Below are 18765 nucleotides of genomic sequence, written 5' to 3'. Positions count from 1 at the left end.
ATGTCCTAGCGTCTGAATCCTGGCTTAGGAAGGCAACCAAAAACCCTGACATTTCCATCCCTGACTATAACATTTTCTGATAAGATAGAACTGCCAAAGGGGGAGGAGTTGCAATCTACTGCAGAGATAGCCTGCAGAGTTCTGTCTTACTATCCAGGTCTGTGCCCAAACAATTTGAGCTTATACTTTTAAAAATCCACCTTTCCAGAAACAAGTCTCTTACCATTTCCGCTTACTATAGACCACCTTCTGCCCCCAGCTGTACCCTGGACACCATATGTGAATTGATTGCCCCCCATCTATCGTCAGAGCTCGTGCTGTTAGGTGACCTAAACTGGGACATGCTTAACACCCTGGCCATCCTACAATCTAAGCTTGATGCCCTCAATCTCACACAAATTATCAATGAACCTACCAGGGACAACCCCAAATCCGTAAACACGGGCACCCTCATAGATATCATCCTAACCAACCTGCCCTCCAAATACACCTCTGCTGTCTTCAACCAGGATCTCAGCGATCACTGCTTCATTGCCTGTGTCCATCATGGGTCTGCTGTCAAATGACCACCCCTCATCACTGTCAAACGCTCCCTAAAACACTTCAGCAAGCAGGTCTTTCTAATCGACCGGGCCCGGGTATCCTGGAAGGATATTGGCCTCATTCCATCAGTAGAGGATGCCTGGTTATTCTTTAAGAGTGCTTTCCTGACCATCTTAACCTGTTGGGGATAGGGGGCAGTATTTGCACGGCCGGATAAAAAACGTACCCGATTTAATCTGGTTACTACTCCTGCCCAGTAACTAGAATATGCATATAATTGTTTGATTTGGATAGAACACACCCTAAAGTTTCTAAAACTGTTTGAATGGTGTCTGTGAGTATAACAGAACTCATATGGCAGGCCAAAACCTGAGAAGATTCTAAACAGGAAGTGCCCTCTCTGACCATTTCTTGGCCTTCTTTGTCATCTCTATCCAAAACAGAGGATCTCTGCTGTAACGTGACACTTTCTAAGGCTCCCATAGGCTCTCAGAAGGCGCCAGAATGTTGAATGATGACTCTGCAGTTACTGGCTGAAAAACAGTAGCGCATTTGGTAAGTGGTCGATCTGAGAACAATGAGACGGGTGCGCGCATGCACGTGAAGAGTCCATTTTCTTCTTTGAGTCTTTGAACGAAAACAACTTCTCCCGGTCGGAATATTATCGCTATTTTACGAGAAAAATTGCATAAAAATTGATTTTAAACAGCGTTTGACATGCTTCGAAGTACGGTAATGGAATATTTTGAAATTTTTTCGTCACGATATGCACCGGCGCGTCACCCTTCGGGTAGTGTCTTGAACGCACGAACAAAACGCCGCTATTTGGATATAACTATGGATTATTTGGAACCAAACCAACATTTGTTGTTGAAGTAGAAGTCCTGGGAGTGCATTCTGACGAAGAACAGCAAAGGTAATCCAATTTTTCTTATAGTAAATCTGAGTTTGGTGAGTACCAAACTTGGTGGGTGTCAAAATAGCTAGCCTGTGATGGCCGGGCTATCTACTCAGAATATTGCAAAATGTGCTTTCACCGAAAAGCTATTTTAAAATCGGACACCTCGATTGCATAAAGGAGTTCTGTATCTATAATTCTTAAAATAATTGTTATGTTTTTTGTGAACGTTTATCGTGAGTAATTTAGTAAATTCACCGGAAGTGTTCGGTGGGAATGCTAGTCACATGCTAGTCACATGCTAGTCACATGGTAATGTAAAAAGCTGGTTTTTGATATAAATATGAACTTGATTGAACAAAACATGCATGTATTGTTTAACATAATGTCCTAGGAGTGTCATCTGATGAAGATCATCAAAGGTTAGTGCTGCATTTAGCTGTGGTTTCGGTTTTTGTGACATTATATGCTAGCTTGAAAAATGGGTGTCTGATTATTTCTGGCTGGGTACTCTGCTGACATAATCTAATCTTTTGCTTCCGTTGTAAAGCCTTTTTGAAATCGGACAGTGTGGTTAGATTAACGAGAGTCTTGTCTTTAAAATTGTGTAAAATAGTCATATGTTTGAGAAATTGAAGTAATAGCATTTCTAAGGTATTTGAATATCGCGCCACGGGATTCCACTGGCTGTTGGCAAACATCCCACCTAGCCCAGAGAGGTTAAATAAGCATGCCCCATTCAAAAAATGTAGAACCAGGAACAGATATAGCCCTTGGTTCACTCCAGACCTGATTGCCTTGACCAGCACAAAAACATCCTGTGGCGTACTGCACTAGCATCGAATAGCCCCCGCAATATGCAACTTTTCAGGGAAGTTAGGAACCAATATTCACAGGCAGTAAGGAAAGCAATGGCTAGCTTTTTCAAACAGAAATTTGCATCCTGTAGCACAAACTCCGAAAAGTTCTGGGACACTGTAAAGTCCATGGAGAATAGGAGCACCTCCTCCCAGCTGCCCACTGCACTGAGGCTAGGAAACACTGTCACCACCAATAAATCCACGATAATTGAGAATTTCAATAAGCATTTTTCTACGGCTGGCCATGCTTTCCACCTGGCTACCCCTACCCCGGTCAACAGCCCTGCACCCCCTACAGCAACTTGCCTAAGGAACACCGACCAGATCACCCCATTTCTCCATCACCCAAATCCAGATAGCTGATGTTCTGAAAAAGCTGCAATATCTGGACAGCTACAAATCAGTCGGGCTAGACAATCTGGACCCTCTCTTTCTGAAATGATCCGCCAAAATTGTTGCAACCTCTATTACTAGCCTGTTCAACCTCTCTTTTGTATCGTCTGAGATCCACAAAGATTGGAAAGCTGCCACAGTCATCCCCCTCTTCAAAGGGGCAGACACTCTAGACCCAAACTGCTACAGACCTATATCCATCCTGCCTTGCCTTTCTAAGATCTTCGAAAGCCAAGTTAACAAACAGATCACCGACCATTTCTAATCCCACCGTACCTTCTCTGCTATGCAATCTGGTTTCCGAGCTGGTCATGGGTGCACCTCAGCCACGCTCAAGGTCCTAAATGATATCATAACCTCCATCAATAAGAGACAATACTGTGCAGCTGTCTTCATAGACCTGGCCAAGGCTTTCGACTCTGTCAATCACCACATTCTTATCGGCAGACTGAACAGCCTCGGCATCTCAAATGACTGCCTCGCCTGGTTCACCAACTACTTCTCAGACAGAGTTCAGTGTGTCAAATTGGAGGGCCTGTTGTCCGGACCTCTGGCAGTCTATGGGGGTGCCACAGGGTTCAATCCTCGGGCCGACTCTTTTCTCTGTATAGATCAATGATGTCGCTCTTGCTGCTGGTAATTCTCTGATCCACCTCTACGCAGACGACACCATTCTGTATACTTCAGGCCCTTCTTTGGACACTGTGTTAACTAACCTCCAGACGAGCTTCAATGCCATACAACTCTCCTTCCGTGGCCTCCAACTACTCTTAAATGCAACTAAAACTAAATGCATGCTCTTCAACCGATTGCTGCCCACACCTGCCCGCCCGTCCAGCATCACTACTCTGGACGGTTCTGACTTAGAATATGTGGACAACTACAAATACCTAGGTGTCTGGTTAGACTGTAAACTCTCCTTCCAGACTCACATTAAGCATCTCCAATCCAAAATTAAATCTAGAATCAGCTTCCTATTTCGCAACAAAGCATCCTTCACTCATGCTGCCAAACATACCCTCATAAAACTGACTATCCTACCGATCCTTGATTTCGGCGATGTCATTTACAAAATAGCCTCCAACACCCTACTCAGCAAATTGGATGCAGTCTATCACAGTGCCATCCGTTTTGTCACCAAAGCCCCATATACTACCCACCACTGCAACCTGTATGCTCTCGTTGGCTGGCCCTCACTACATATTCGTCGCCAAATCCACTGGCTCCAGGTCATCTATAAGTCTTTGCTAGGTAAGGCCCCGCCTTATCTCACCTCACTGGTCACCATAGCAGCACCAACCCGTAGCACGCGCTCCAGCAGGTATATTTCACTGGTCACCCCCAAAGCCAATTCCTACTTTGGCCGCCTTTCCTTCCAGTTCTCTGCTGCCAATGACTGGAACGAATTGCAAAAATCACTGAAGCTGGAGACTCATATATCCCTCACTAACTTTAAGCACCAGCTGTCAGAGCAGCTCACAGATCACTGCACCTATACATAGCACATCTGTAAATAGCCCATCCAACTACCTCATCCCCATACTATTATTTATTTTACTTATTTAGCTCCTTTGCACCCCAGTATCTCTACTTGCACACTCATTTTCTGCACATCTATCACTTCAGTGTTTAATTGCTATATTGTAATTATATTGCCACTATGGCCTATTTATTGCCTTACCTCCCTTATCCTACCTCATTTGCACACACTGTATATAGACTTTTTCTATTGTATTATTGACTGTATGTTTGTTTATTCCATGTGTAACTCTGTGTTGTTGTTTGTGTCGCAATGCTTTGCTTTATCTTGGCCAGGTCGCAGTTGTAAATGAGAACTTGTTCTCAACTAGCCTACCTGGTTAAATAAAGGTGAAATTAAAAAAATAAATAGGATGCCACCTTTCCAACAAGTCAGTTCGTCAAATTTCTGCCCTGCCAGAGCTGCCCCAGTCAACTGTAAGTGCTGTTATTGTGAAGTGGAAACGTCTATGAGCAACAACGGCTCAGCCGCAAAGTTGTAGGCCACACAAGCCCACAGAATGGGACTGAAGAGTGCTGAAAAATCATCTGTCCATGGTTGCAACACTCACTACTGAGTTCCAAACTACCTCTGGAAGCAACGTCAGCACAAGAACTGTTCGTCGGGAGCTTCATGAAATGGGTTTCCATGGCAGTAGAAACGCGTTCTCTGGAGTAATGAATCATGCTTCACCATCTGGCAGTCCGAAGGACAAATCTGGGTTTGGCGGGTGCCAGGGCAACGCTACCTGCTCCAATGCATAGGAATAATGGTCTGGGAATAATGGGAATAATGGTCTGGGGCTGTTTTTCATGGTTCGGCTAGGCCCCTTAGTTCCAGTGAAGGGAAATCTTAACGCTACAGCATATAATGACATTCTTGGCGATTCTGTGCTTCCAACTTTGAGAAAACAGTTTGGGGAAGGCCCTTTCCTGTTTCAGCATGACAATGGCCCCGTGCACAAAGCGAGGTCCATACAGAAATGGTTGGTCGAGATCAGTCTGGAAGAACTTGACTGGCCTGCACAGAACCCTGACCTCAACCCCATCGAACACCTTTGGGCTGAATTAGAACGCAGACTGTGAGCCATGCCTAATCGCCCAATATCAGTGCCTGACCTCAGTAATGCTCTTATGGCTGAATGGAAGCAAGTCCCCACAGCAATGTTCCAACATCTAGTAGAAAGCCTTCCCAGAAGAGTGGAGGCTGTTATAGCAGCAAAGGGGGGACCAGCTCCATATTAATGCCCATGATTTTGGAATGAGATGTTGGATGAGCAGATGTCCACATACTTTTGGTCATGTAGTGTATGTCACTGATCAGATAAGTTGCTAACAGACAGTTTCTAAATGACTGTCAATAGGGTGAACTAACACCATGCAGATGTCAGATTATGAAGTCAGTAGGCAACAGGCAGTCATTACTGAACCCCCTCGTCTTACTGACTCCTCCAGTCGACTAGTTCAGTGGATTGGGCAGGTTTCCAGAGGGCCACTGATGCTGATGGCAGGTGGGACATCCCACCGTTGCCCTCCAAAACGTCCAGTCGCATCCAGCTGTGTAAGTGGATAATGTGGCTGCCATTTGAGTCAATCTGGGCGAAAGCATCTGCTAAGCAAACCACATCACTTAACCATGGCCGATGAGGAGTGACTGCAGCGTGACTGTTGATGCGGAGAGGGCAGAGCAAACAGATGTTGATGAGTCTCACCCATTTACTTCCTCCAATTAGATTAAGTTGAGGCAATCTGATGACCTGGCATTCTTGAGTATTTATCAGATCAGTTGAATACGGTATTCCCAGTTACCCAGCCAGCCCTACTCTCCTCTCCTTTGGCAGCATCTGTACATTTATTGATCGGCTGAGTCTCTTGTTCAGAAAGCTGGATCTGTACAGATTATCGATTAGGAATTCTCTCCCTCACAGAAAGCTGATGGTCTTCTATCCACCACACTGATCAGAGATGGGGATGCTTCTCAGCTGTTGTCATGGTTTCTGAATTGTTCCACTTTCTCTCCGTGAGGCTGGTTAAATAAACTGCATGCAAGTTGTGAAGTTTCCAAGAACATTTATTTGAAAAATTACAACATTTCCACCTGCAACTAGCTACAATTTACCTTTTTGGAAACTCTGGACAGTACTCAGATTTGAAGAAATCTTGGTCGGCCAATCGATTGGTCTACATTTTTAAATGTGTATTTTTCCATATATAGAAACACCATATGTGTTTTAATAAAATCAACTATATATGCACTGAGCTTGTCTGATGCTTAAGCTCACGGTTTAATGAAATAAGACACAAATGACTCAAGAAGGATCCAGAGATCAACATAACCAGAAGAATAAAAACCTTCACCTGTCCCGACCATCCTCCTCCCGCTCCTACAGGATTTAGCAGATTCTGCAGTTACTGTATATTGAATGCCTTAAACAGACATTACAGTAACCAAACAAACATTGTAGATTAGAAATTATAGGAATTAACGGTAAATGTACTACTGATGATATACACTTCATGGCCCAAAGTATGTGGACATCTGCTCATTGAACATTTCATTCCAAAATCTATGTATGGAGTTGGTCCCTCCTTTGCTGCTATAACAGCCTCCACTCTTCTGAGAAGGCTTTTCACTAGATGTTGGAATATTGCTGCGGGTTCTTGCTTCCATTCAATCACAAGAGCATTACTGAGGTCGGGCACTGATGTTGGGCAGTTAGGCCTGGCTTGCAGTCGGTGCTCCAATTCATCCCAAAGGCGTTCTATAGGATTGAGGTCAGGGCTCTGTGCAGGTCAGTCAAGTTCTTCCACACCGAACTCGACAAACCATTTCTGAATGGACCTCACTTTGTGCACAGGGCCATTGTCATGTTGAAACAGGAAAGGGCCTTCCCCAAATTGTTGCCACAAAGTTGGAAGCTCAGAATCGTCTAGAATGTCATTGTATGCTGCAGTGTTAAGATTTCCCTTCACTGGAACTAAGGGACCAAGCCCGAACCATGAAAAACAGCCCCCGACCATTTTCCTCCTCCACCAAACTGTACAGTTGGCACTATGCATTCGGGCAGGTAGCGTTCTCCTGGCATCTGCCAAACCCATATTCGTCGGACTGCCAGATGGTGAAGCGTGATTCATCACTCCAGAGAACATGTTTCCACTGCTCCAGATTCCAACGGCACCGAGCTTTACACCACTTAGGCTTGTGCGCGGCTTCTCACCCATGGAAATCCATTTCATGAAGCTCCCAACAAACAGTTATTTTGCTGACTTTGCTACCAGAGGCAGTTTGGAACTTGGTAGTGAGTGTTGCAAACGAGGACAGACGATTTTTACACACTACACGCTTCAGCACTCGGCTTTCCCGTTCTGTGAGCTTGTGTGGCCTACCACTTCGCAGCTGAGCCGTTGTTGTTCATAGACGTTTCCACTTCACAATAACAGCACTTACAGTTGACTAGGGCAGCTCTAGCAGGGCAGAAATTTGACGAACTGACTTGTTGGAAAGGTGGCATCCTAAGACGGTGCCACGTTGAAAGTCACTGAGCTCTTCAGTAAGGGCCATTCTACCGCCAATGTTTGTCTATGGAAATTGCATGGCTGTTTGCTTGATTTGATATATATCTGTCAGCAATGGGTGTGACTGAAATAGCCAAATCCACTAATTTGAAGGGGTGTCCACATACTTTTGGCCATGTAGTGTATGTAATGGGGATTTGATAGACACTAACAATCAAATGCAAACAATTCACAGAATGAAGTTATGAAACAATGAATGTGCACAAATTGGTGGGAAAGAGCGCATTCTGGAGAGAGATGTGCATTGTGCATCTTAGTGACACCCCTTCTTCTTGAACTGTGCCATCCCAGTGTCCTCTGCAATGGATTAGTTCACTGAGATGGACGTAAATAAGACAAGTGTCTTCTGTGCCATACAAAATATATATATATATTTGCTGATGCTCGACTAAAAAAAATCTTGGTCGAACAACAGCCTATCGACCAAACAATGGACCAGTCGAATAAGTGGGGTCAGCCCTAGTTCTGTGCATGCTAGGGACTGTATGTCTGTGCCATGTCTGTTGATAGACACGGTTTTGTTCTGCATTAAAACTGTCCCATGTCTCCATTCACGAGGTGCTGTGCTGTGAGCCGGTGACTGGTCCACAGTATCTCTTAATGGTGTGCTGTGATTGCTCCATGAGGCATGCTAATGTGCACTCTATGCCTTCCTAAACAACAACATTGCTTCTTCATTTTCTTATCATGGAAATGATTCGCACAGCCAGGCAATGTGGACAATGCAGTGAGGACCCTCAGATCTAGGGCACAGAGAGAACAATGTCATATTCATACCAGCAGACACCACTCCTCCTCATTATCACAGCACTGGCATGAATGAAGCACTCTGTCCTCACACTCATCAAAGGGCCCGCCACCAGTCCTTTACTGCTATTTGACTGTTTACTACACTTAAGTTCAACAGCCAACATTGTTGTTTCAGTACTATCTCCAGCATTCTACATTCATTGACAACTCGTTCTCTATAGTGAAAATGCCTTTGACGAAAAGGTGGGAGGTCTGATTCATATTCCATCCACAAATAACTCTAAAGTCAATAGGATGTCAACAATTCCCCTCTCCCTGCCCTTTGACCTTGGCCTAACACATATTTATTTAGCAAAAGGCTATTTTACACAGACAGCAAAGTTGTATTGTGTTCCCCTGCTGAGGACTTGAAGGGAGGACTATGTGTTTGTCCCAAATGGCACCCTATTCTCTATATAGCGCACTATTTGAAAAGTAGTCCAATATAAAGGGAATAGGGTGACTTTTGGGATGCATCCTAGGAGTCTTGAAAGGTTGAAAAGCTATACAAGGTCAGTGATGGAGAGACATTCTGCAAGCACCACCAGACATAGCCAAAGGCCATCTCTTCTGACCTCTCACCCCTCTTTAGCTGCGTGCCTTCACCCAGTTTGACTTGAAGACAAATACAACAGTGGAGCCTCACTGCAACCCTTAATCACACTTCAGCTAGATCCTCTGCTTCCCTTCACATTTTAGCAGACTTGCTTATCCAGGTGCAATTAGGGTTAAGTGCCTTGCTCAAGAGTACATCAATAGATTTTTCACCTAGACAGCTTGTATCACGGTCGTTAAATAAATAATCGGACCAAGGCGCAGCGTGTGTAGAGTTCCACATATTCATTAGTGAAACTTCAAAACAACAAAGAATTAACGAACGTGCAATACGTAGCGCACATAGGCACTCATACCAACAATATCCCACAACGCAGGTGGGAAAAGGGACACACTAAGTATGATCCCCAATTAGAGGTAATGATTTTACATTTACATTTTAGTCATTTAGCAGACACTCTTATCCAGAGTGACTTACAGCAGTGAATGCATACATTTCATTTCATGCATTTTTTTTTTTTTTGTACTGGCCCACCATGGAAATCGAACCCACAACTCTGGCGTTACACACACCATGCTCTACCAACTGAGCCACAGGGAAGACGATTATCAGCTGCCTCTAATTGGATACCATACACCAACATAGAAATAAACTAACTACAAATCCCCCTAGTCACGCCCTGACCTAATACACCATAGAGAACCCTGAGGGCTCTCTATGGTCAGGGCGTGACAGTACCCCCCCAAAGGTGCGGACTCCGACCGCAAAACCTGAGGGTTAGGGTGGGCAACTAGCGTTGGTGGCGGCTCCGGTGCGAGATGTAGCACACGCTCAGACAGCGGAACCGGCCATGAAGCCGGGCTGAACGCCGTGCCCGGACTGGGCACCGGAGCAGAGGAAGGCTCCGGCCATGGAGCAGGACTGGACGCCGTGCCTGGACTGGGCACCGGCGCAGAGGAAGGCTCCGGCCATGGAGCGGGACTGGACGCCGTGCCTGGACTGGGCACCGGCCATGGAGCGGGACTGGACGCCGTGCCTGGACTGAGCACCGGCGCAGAGGAAGGCTCCGGCCATGGAGCGGGACTGGACGCCGTGCCTGGACGCCGTGCCTGGACGCCGTGCCTGGACGCCGTGCCTGGACGCCGTGCCTGGACTGGGCACCGGCGCAGAGGAAGGCTCCGGCCATGGAGCGGGACTGGACGCCGTGTCTGGACTGGGCACCGGCGCTGAGGAAGGCTCCGGCCATGGAGCGGGACTGGACGCCATGCCTGGACTGGGCACCGGCGCAGAGGAAGGCTCCAACCATGGCACCGGCGCAGGAAGCTCCGGGCCATGGACCGTCACTGGAGGTTCCGGGCTGTAGACCGTCGCTGGAGACTCAGGGCTGGTGACACACTCTTCAGGGCGAGAGCGGGGAGCTGGCACAGGACATACAGGGCTGGGAAGGCACACTGGAGGCCTGGTGCGTGGAGCCGGCACAGGTTTCACCGGACTGATGACACGCTCTTCAGGGTGAGTGCGGGGAGCCGGCACAGGACGTACCGGGCTGGGAAGGCGCACTGGAGGCCTGGAGCGTGGAGCCGGCACAGGTTGCATCGGACTGATGACGTCGTCGCTGTCCTCCTTTACCCTGAGGGCTCTCTATGGTCAGGGCGTGACAGCTTGGTGATTCAAACCAGCAACCTTTCAGTTACTGGCCCAACACTTAACCACTAGGCTACCTACAACCCTGTACAGAGGACAAGTCAGCAAGAGCTCACTGAAGAAAGTGTGTGGACACGCACAGAATTTGAGTCAGAAGCAGACAGAACTACCCACATGTGCTGAAATGTGCTGTCTTCCATCAGACACTAATGACTAACAAAACTGCAGTAGCTGATTTTCTTATGGATGTCAACAGTGTCTACCGGATCTTCTCTATTTCTCAAGTTGTACTGAGAAGAGCTGCCATGTCTCAGCCTTCCCTTCCCTAAGAGTAACATTGTTTGCTGCCACCATATCAAGTAATATCCTGCATTATCTAGCAATTAGGGTGAGGCTTATTAAGCAGAATCTAATGTAAATTTAATGAGCTATAAATTCAATTTCTTTAAATAGAAGAGTATATTATTGTTACAAATGATGTAGTGAGCCCAGAGTACAGGCAATGAAATATTTCACTAGCTGGCAATGGGCCATTAGCTTGGGTGTTAAATTTGACTTGAAACAGGATAAGTGCATTTCACTGCAGGCTGTGAGAGCTGTGCAATTTTCCAACCACAGTGCCCACAGGATATCAATGGGGCTGTACTTATTACTTATCATTCAAATCTTCTATGAGCATACAGAACAAGTTAAGTGGACAGGATCAGTACACTGGCCCCAACAGTCAACAACACTGTTAAACTGCTGTATTCAGGATACGTGAAGAACACAGGACCATATATTCTATTTAAACTGGCCCAGTATATGCCAGTTCAGTTACCAAGGCCTGTGAAGTATGAGGGTGATGATGCAGCGCACAGACAGAATACAGTGCAGCAGCCTTACATCACTCTGTTTCAAAGCCAAACCCTTCAACAGCACTCGGACAGCCATCTTCAATCACCATCCATGTCACACATAGCAAACTGTATGGCAAACATAAGCACCATAACAAGTGTATGTTTCCTTTGTTTCTCAGAGAAACACACCAAAAGCAGTACAGGCCTGCCTAAGGCTCCATGACAGCTTCTATTGATCCATTTCACCATCATTCAGTGCTGATGAATGAGCTGGAGCTGACAATAAAGAAGCATTATGCAACCGTCTGAAATACCATGATCAGATCACAACGGATATGTACTATAATAGAGGAGAGATAGAGGGACCCCCTGGAGAGATAGTGAACCCCCTGGAGAGATAGATGAACCCCCTGGAGAGATAGAGGAACCCCCTGGAGAGATAGTGAACCCCCTGGAGAGATAGAGGAACCCCCTGGAGAGATAGATGAACCCCCTGGAGAGATAGAGGAACCCCCTGGAGAGATAGAGGAACCCCCTGGAGAGATAGATGAACCCCCTGTAGAGATAGAGGAACCTCCTGTAGAGATAGTGAACCCCCTGGAGAAATAGAGGAACCCCCTGGAGAGATAGTGAACCCCCTGTAGAGATAGATGAACCCCCTGTAGAGATAGATGAACCCCTGGAGAGATAGAGGAACCCCCCTGGAGAGATAGATGAACCCCCTGGAGAGATAGAGGGACCCCCTGGAGAGATAGATGAACCCCCTGGAGAGATAGAGGAACCCCCCTGGAGAGATAGATGAACCCCCTGGAGAGATAGAGGAACCCCCTGGAGAGATAGATGAACCCCCTGGAGAGATAGAGGAACCCCCCTGGAGAGATAGAGGAACCCCCTGTAGAGATAGATGAATCCCCTGGAGAGATAGATGAACCCCCTGGAGAGATAGAGGAACCCCCCTGGAGAGATAGAGGAACCCCCCTGGAGAGATAGAGGAACCCCCTGGAGAGATAGAGGAACCCCCTGGAGAGATAGAGGAACCCCCTGTAGAGATAGATGAATCCCCTGGAGAGATAGAGGAACCCCCTGTAGAGATAGATGAACCCCCTGGAGAGATAGAGGAACCCCCTGTAGAGATAGATGAACCCCCTGGAGAGATAGAGGAACCCCCCTGGAGAGATAGAGGAACCCCCCGGAGAGATAGAGGGACCCCCTGGAGAGATAGAGATAGAGGACCCCCTGGAGAGATAGAGGAACCCCCTGGAGAGATAGATAAACCCCCTGGAGAGATAGACGGACCCCCTGGAGAGATAGAGATAGATGAACCACCCTGGAGAGATAGATAAACCCCCTGGAGAGATAGACGGACCCCCTGGAGAGATAGAGATAGATGAACCACCCTGGAGCGATAGAGGAACCCCCTGGAGAGATAGAGAGACCCCCTGGAGAGATAGAGATAGAGGGACCCCCTGGAGAGATAGAGGAACCCCCATGGCGAGATAGAGGTACCCCCCTGGAGAAATAGAGGAACCCCCTGGATAGATAGAGGAACCCCCTGGATAGATAGAGGCACCCCTGGAGAGACAGAGGCACCCTGGAGAGACAGAGGAACCCCCTGGAGAGATAGAGGAACCCCCTGGAGAGATAGAATAATCCCCTGGAGAGATAGAAGACCCCTGGAGAGAAAGAGGAACTCCTGGAGAGACACAAGGAGAAATACAGAATGTTATAAGGTTCAAACAAACCCTTTTTTTACATTCAGCATCTTATCTCAGCGGTTTATCAGAGAGGAGGATGAGCCAATCCATCTCTCACCTTGGGTAATGTCTCTGTAAGAGATGGATTATTCCAAACAATATTTACAAGATCCTTCAACAGTCATTTTAAATCTGTATTTTTGTATCGCTACTTATCTTTCCTTTGAGGTATAAACCAACCAGGCTTGAGGTCAAATAAACGCCTGCCAAGCCTAGACCAGCTAAGCAAGATCTAGTCCGACTTTGCCCTTCTCTTTGGTACTCTACTCTCACTATAAAAACATATCTAAATGCAGTGGCGACCCGTCATTTTGAGCCCCACATTTTTTAGGGGGGAGCTTGCCTGTTTTGCATGTTATTTTGGCATTAATACATGTCACATATCAGTACGTAAACTATGTAAAAAAAGATATATATTATTTTGAGGTAGTGTATGTTTCACCTCTTCGTCACGGTTTGTTATTTTGTTTAGTAGATTATTTGTATGTCTTGCATAGTTTCACAGTTATAATAAAATGTGGAACGATACACACGCTGCGCCTTGGTCCGCTCCTTCATACGACAAACGTGACAAAGGGTCTCTTTTCCAAGTTTAAAATGATAAACATTCAACATTGGTCATGCTGTCAATGAAGCATGATTTGTGCCACGCTCAAAACAACTTAACTCAACTGTTAACTCGGAACTTTACCTCCCTTATCCTACCTCATTTGCACATGCTGTACATAGACTTTTCTACTGTATTATTGATTGTATGTTTGTTTATTCCATGTGTAACTCTGTGTTGTTGTTTGTGTCGAACTGCTTTGCTTTATCTTGGCCAGGTTGCAGTTGCAAATGAGAACTTGTTCTTAACTAGCCTACCTGGTTAAATAAAGGTGAAATAAAAAATAAATACAAATAAACTGTGAAAACTTGACTTCAGTGAGTTCAAGACAACTGGGAAATCGGGAATAAATGAGCTACAACTGAGAAAATACGTTTTGAACTTTCATCCAACTCAAAATTATAAATCCGTCATCTTTCTAGAGCTACGACCTGAAGATCAATCATCATTATTCAGCCTTGTTTTTTTCCGAGTTCCCAGTTGCTTTGAATGCACCATAAATCCAGAGAATGGCAGACTTTGCCCACGAAGAACCGCCGCGCCACCTTCCTGTTCAAGCATGCACAGCACAACAAGGTGAGTCCAAAAATGTCCTGTATGCTGCTGCATAAATGATGTAATATTCCAGGGAGATGTGTATACTGTAGCTAAGAAAGTAATACTAAGTGTATGTTGTGTAGTTAGCTGTTAGTTGCCCATGAGCCTCAACCTAATAATTTGGTCTATTTTCCCCTAATTTCGCCTACTGTTCTGACTTGGTAGTGCACATGTAGCCTATAACGTGTTTTTGAGAAATGTAATCATTGAATAATGTAAGAGCTTTCATTGTTTGCTCATAAGCCCCCTTTATTTATCTTACGGTTCTGACTTGGTGTACAGGGAGAACACTGTAAGAACGGCCCATGTCCTGAATTCTGTTGCTGTACATTTCAAAAGTGCTGATCATATATTGTTATTATTATTATATTATTATTGACTACGTACATCCTAGCTCGCTCATTAATGTCTTAATAGAAATTACAGATTGCCTCTTATCCGCTTGTCGTCCCTTTATGCCATAGTTTGTACATCTCAATTGTCAGTAGAAACCACATTCGTTTGAGCAAGTCAGCCATATCAGCTATGTTTTTTTTAAAGGCAGTAAATGAGGCTGAATTAACTGTTTTGCTGCCAGACAAGGTTCCACTGATAGCCAGGTGTAGCAGGGGTATAGTGCAATTGATGTATTGTTTAGTGTTGTGTTGTGTAGTGTAGTGGCTTTGCTGGCAGGCATCCCACTTTTTTATGTTTTTGCCCCACAAAGATTTACATGCTAAAATCGCCACTGTCTAAATGTTATCCTACCAAGCCTGGTTAACTGTGGTCCTAACAATATGTGGGTTTTGTTACAACTGTAAAGCTTTGCTAGGCCAGAATGTAATCTTCAACTCTTGCACCACTTGGGATATTGTATTGGAAGCTATTGTGTATTTTGGATGCATTTAGGCATTTAACACAGAGAGAGAGAGGTTAATTAAATGAATAGTGACAGAGAGCGAAGCTCTAAAATACAGTGAATGGTGTTCAACCACTACTCAATATAGACTACACTCCATTCAACAGTTGTCAAGTGAAAGCCTGTAGTTTACTATGTTACCTATACATGTACAGTGCCCTCAGAAAATATTCACACCCCTTGACTTTTTCCATATTTTGTTGTGTTATAGCCTGAATTTAAAATTGTTTAAATGTAGTTATTTTGTCACTGGCCTACACACAATACACCATCATGTCAAAGTGGAATAGTTTTTTGAAATTTTTTCAAATTAATGAAAAATGAAAAGCTGAAATGTCTTCAGTCAATAAGAATTCAACCCCTTTGTTATGACAAGTCTACATAAGTTCAGGAGTGAAAATTTGCTTAACAAGTCACATAATAAGTTCCGAGCACTCCCATGGAAAGATATAGGTGTCCTTCCTTACTCAGTTGCCGGAGAGGAAGGAAACCGCTCAGGGATTTCACCATGAGGCCAATGGTGACAAACAGTTACAGAGTGTAATAGCTGTGATAGGAGAAAACTGAGGATGGATCAACAACGTTATAGTTACTAACCTAAATGACAGAGTGAAAAGAAGGAAGCCTGTACAGAATGGAAATATTCAAAAACAGGCATCCTGTTTGCAAGCCACTAAAGTATTACTTCAAAAACAATTTGCAAAACAATTAACTTTTTGTCCTGAATACAAAGTGTTAGGTTTGGGGCAAATCCATGCTTGTAATCGTTAAGGACTGGGGAGTTTTTCAGGATGAAAAAGAAATGGAATAGAGCTAAGCACAGGCAAAATCCTAGAGGAAAACCTGGTTCAGTCTGCTTTCTACCAGACACTGGGAGACGAATTCACCTTTCAGCAGGACAATAACCTAAAACAAAAGGCCATTCTACACTGGAGTTGCTTACCAAGAAGACAGTGTATGTTCCTGAGTGGCCAAGTTACAGTTTTGACTTAAATCTACTTGAAAATGTATGGCAAGACCTGAAAATGGCTCTCTAGCAATGATCAACAACCAATTTGTCAGAGCTTGAAGAATTTTGAAAATAATAATGTGGAAATATTGCACAATCCAGGTGTGGAAAGCTCTTAGAGACTTACTCAGAAAGACTCACTGCTGTAATCGCTGCCACAGGTGCTTCTACAAAGTATTGACAAAGGGGTGTGAATACTTATGTAAATTAGATATTTCTGTATTTCATTTTCAATATATTTGGCAAACATTTTTGAAAACATGTTTTTGCTTTGTCATTATGGGATATTGTTTGTAGAAAATGTGGAATAAGTGGGAACACTTTCTGAAGGCACTGTGTTTCTTTAGCCATGTTGCTTTAGTTTGGATAGGCTTCTGAGCAACGAAATGTGGAATCCTGATTAGACCTCCCCCAAACATCCATCCATCCAACAAACAAACACACACACACACACACACACACACACACACACACACACACACAAACACACGCATGCACGCGCATGCACGCGCACACACGTAAAAATACACACAGAGACCTGTTGATTTTGAGTTGGGAAAATGAAAGGCTACATCTGAGCAACATAAGAGACCTGTAAAGAATGTTATGGTCATCATTAAAAATAATGTATCTTATAAATTGACTGCATATTAGCGACAGATCATGAAACAAAAAAATACATTTTAGACTACTGTCCACACTACAACAGCAGGGTAAATTAAAAGATAATGAAAATATTTTTGCCTACAGTGTCTGAGGCTTACTATATGAAATTATACGGGCGGGACTGACTGCTGCTGGGTAGAGATTGGTACATTGGTTTTGGACATCATTTACCGTGTAGACTAGTGCGTGCACCGTATCAGCGCACCTCAGTCTATGTAGCCTACAAATAGCAGGAACAGTCGGGCAGGATTTAAATTCCTTGTAATCCAGTAATTCAAGAGATTTCTGGGTCCGTCAGTATCCCATTCGCGGGAAATAATACGTAGACAAGCTCTAACTGTCAATATGTATAATAGGATAATAGTACGGAGGTACAGTATGTTGTTGGTAAAAGCCTATGTGCCGAAACCTGTTCACCGCAGCCGTAGAGGGGACACACTGACGTGAGTGTAGCCTACTGTAGCTGCATTGCGTGTTTTCCGGACATCCATTTAGAGTAGTCGAATTGGCATTCGAGTTATTGAACATAAATATTAGCAACTGTGAACATTTGCAATACATTTACACTGACCACTCTGTTCATGTTACACCGAGGAAACTCTTCCACTGGCAATTATGTGGCACATAGAAGTTACAGTGTTAGATTAACGTTACACTGTAGCCTATGTTATTTTCTTTGAATTAAAATTGTAGGCTATTTGTTGATTAGCTCATTTACTAATTATCACCACTTTTTAGGTGCAACATACCCTACATAATAGGCTAATTTCTGATTATAAAAAGGACGGACAGGCTATCCAAAGGTCCCCCAAAAACCATGGCATATATGTTGTTTTGTATATAGGGACACGGGTTACAGAAAAGGTTGCACATTGAAGTAAGATTAAAAGAAGCAAAGTGCCGATGCTGAGATTTAGGAGAAGCTCACGCGCATCCCGCACCAACCATCTCAAGTTGTAGGTAACCTATGCTCTTTCACTCCATGAGGTTAAACAATTTTTGATGCGCTTGATCACGAGTAAGTCATCCTACCTTTTAGAAGAAACGCCGCTGAAATCACGAAAACAGAGAGAGAAATAGTGAGAGATCCGTTTCCCGTGATCGCCATGTTGGACACCTGCTTGAGACTGGCGGCGCTAAATCACCTAGAGACGGCCATGGGATGCGAGCGGAGGGAGGGCGCAAATAGGGAATCTTCTATCAAATGAGACTCCGTGATTTTTTAGAGTCACTTACCTTATGTTTTGCATAATTCCACCCATAGTTCAGTGTTTGTGATTTGAGACAAATGTCAAATTTAGGAAAAAAAATAAATATTATAGCATGTTTATAAACTGTGTAGGCTATGTGCATTAATTATCTATGTTGATAATTATCCCCAGTCCAATTAACACTTCATCGGCTATAAAAAAAAAATAAGTATTACGTTGTCATTTTCTGTTTTTTGATTAGGCCTAATACTGTGTCAAGGTGCTTTTTATGCTAAACCCCTTATTCAAATTAGTTTATTACTGTTTCCCTATAATACGAGCAATAATGTGTCAATAACAGCGTTTAATAGAGCGTGTTTCGTTAGTCAGAATGTCTATCACGATCATAGATCACGATTCAGAAAACA

The 18765-nt window shown here is 44.4% G+C and overlaps 1 protein-coding gene across 4 annotated transcripts in view; it reads right to left on the bottom strand.

Moving 5' to 3' along the window:
- The window catches only part of LOC106613023 (cell adhesion molecule 1), a 189187-nt gene extending 170822 nt beyond the window's left edge, over positions 1-18365 (bottom strand). For 2 of the 4 annotated variants that reach the window (XM_014214863.2, XM_014214867.2), the window contains exon 1: positions 18180-18341. In XM_014214863.2, coding sequence (XP_014070338.1) covers positions 18180-18255 — 76 coding nt within the window. In that variant the 5' untranslated portion in view covers positions 18256-18341. Of the gene's footprint in view, positions 1-18179 lie in introns of all 4 variants that reach the window. The other 2 variants (XM_014214866.2, XM_014214865.2) reach the window with 2 other exon arrangements.
- Positions 18366-18765: the final 400 nt, after the last annotated feature.

This window comes from Salmo salar, chromosome ssa09, assembly GCF_905237065.1.
Source record: "Salmo salar chromosome ssa09, Ssal_v3.1, whole genome shotgun sequence".
Classification (NCBI taxonomy): Eukaryota; Metazoa; Chordata; class Actinopteri; order Salmoniformes; family Salmonidae; genus Salmo; species Salmo salar.
Note: the sequence above shows the minus strand (reverse complement) of the source record. Positions and strands in the feature narration are given on the sequence as shown.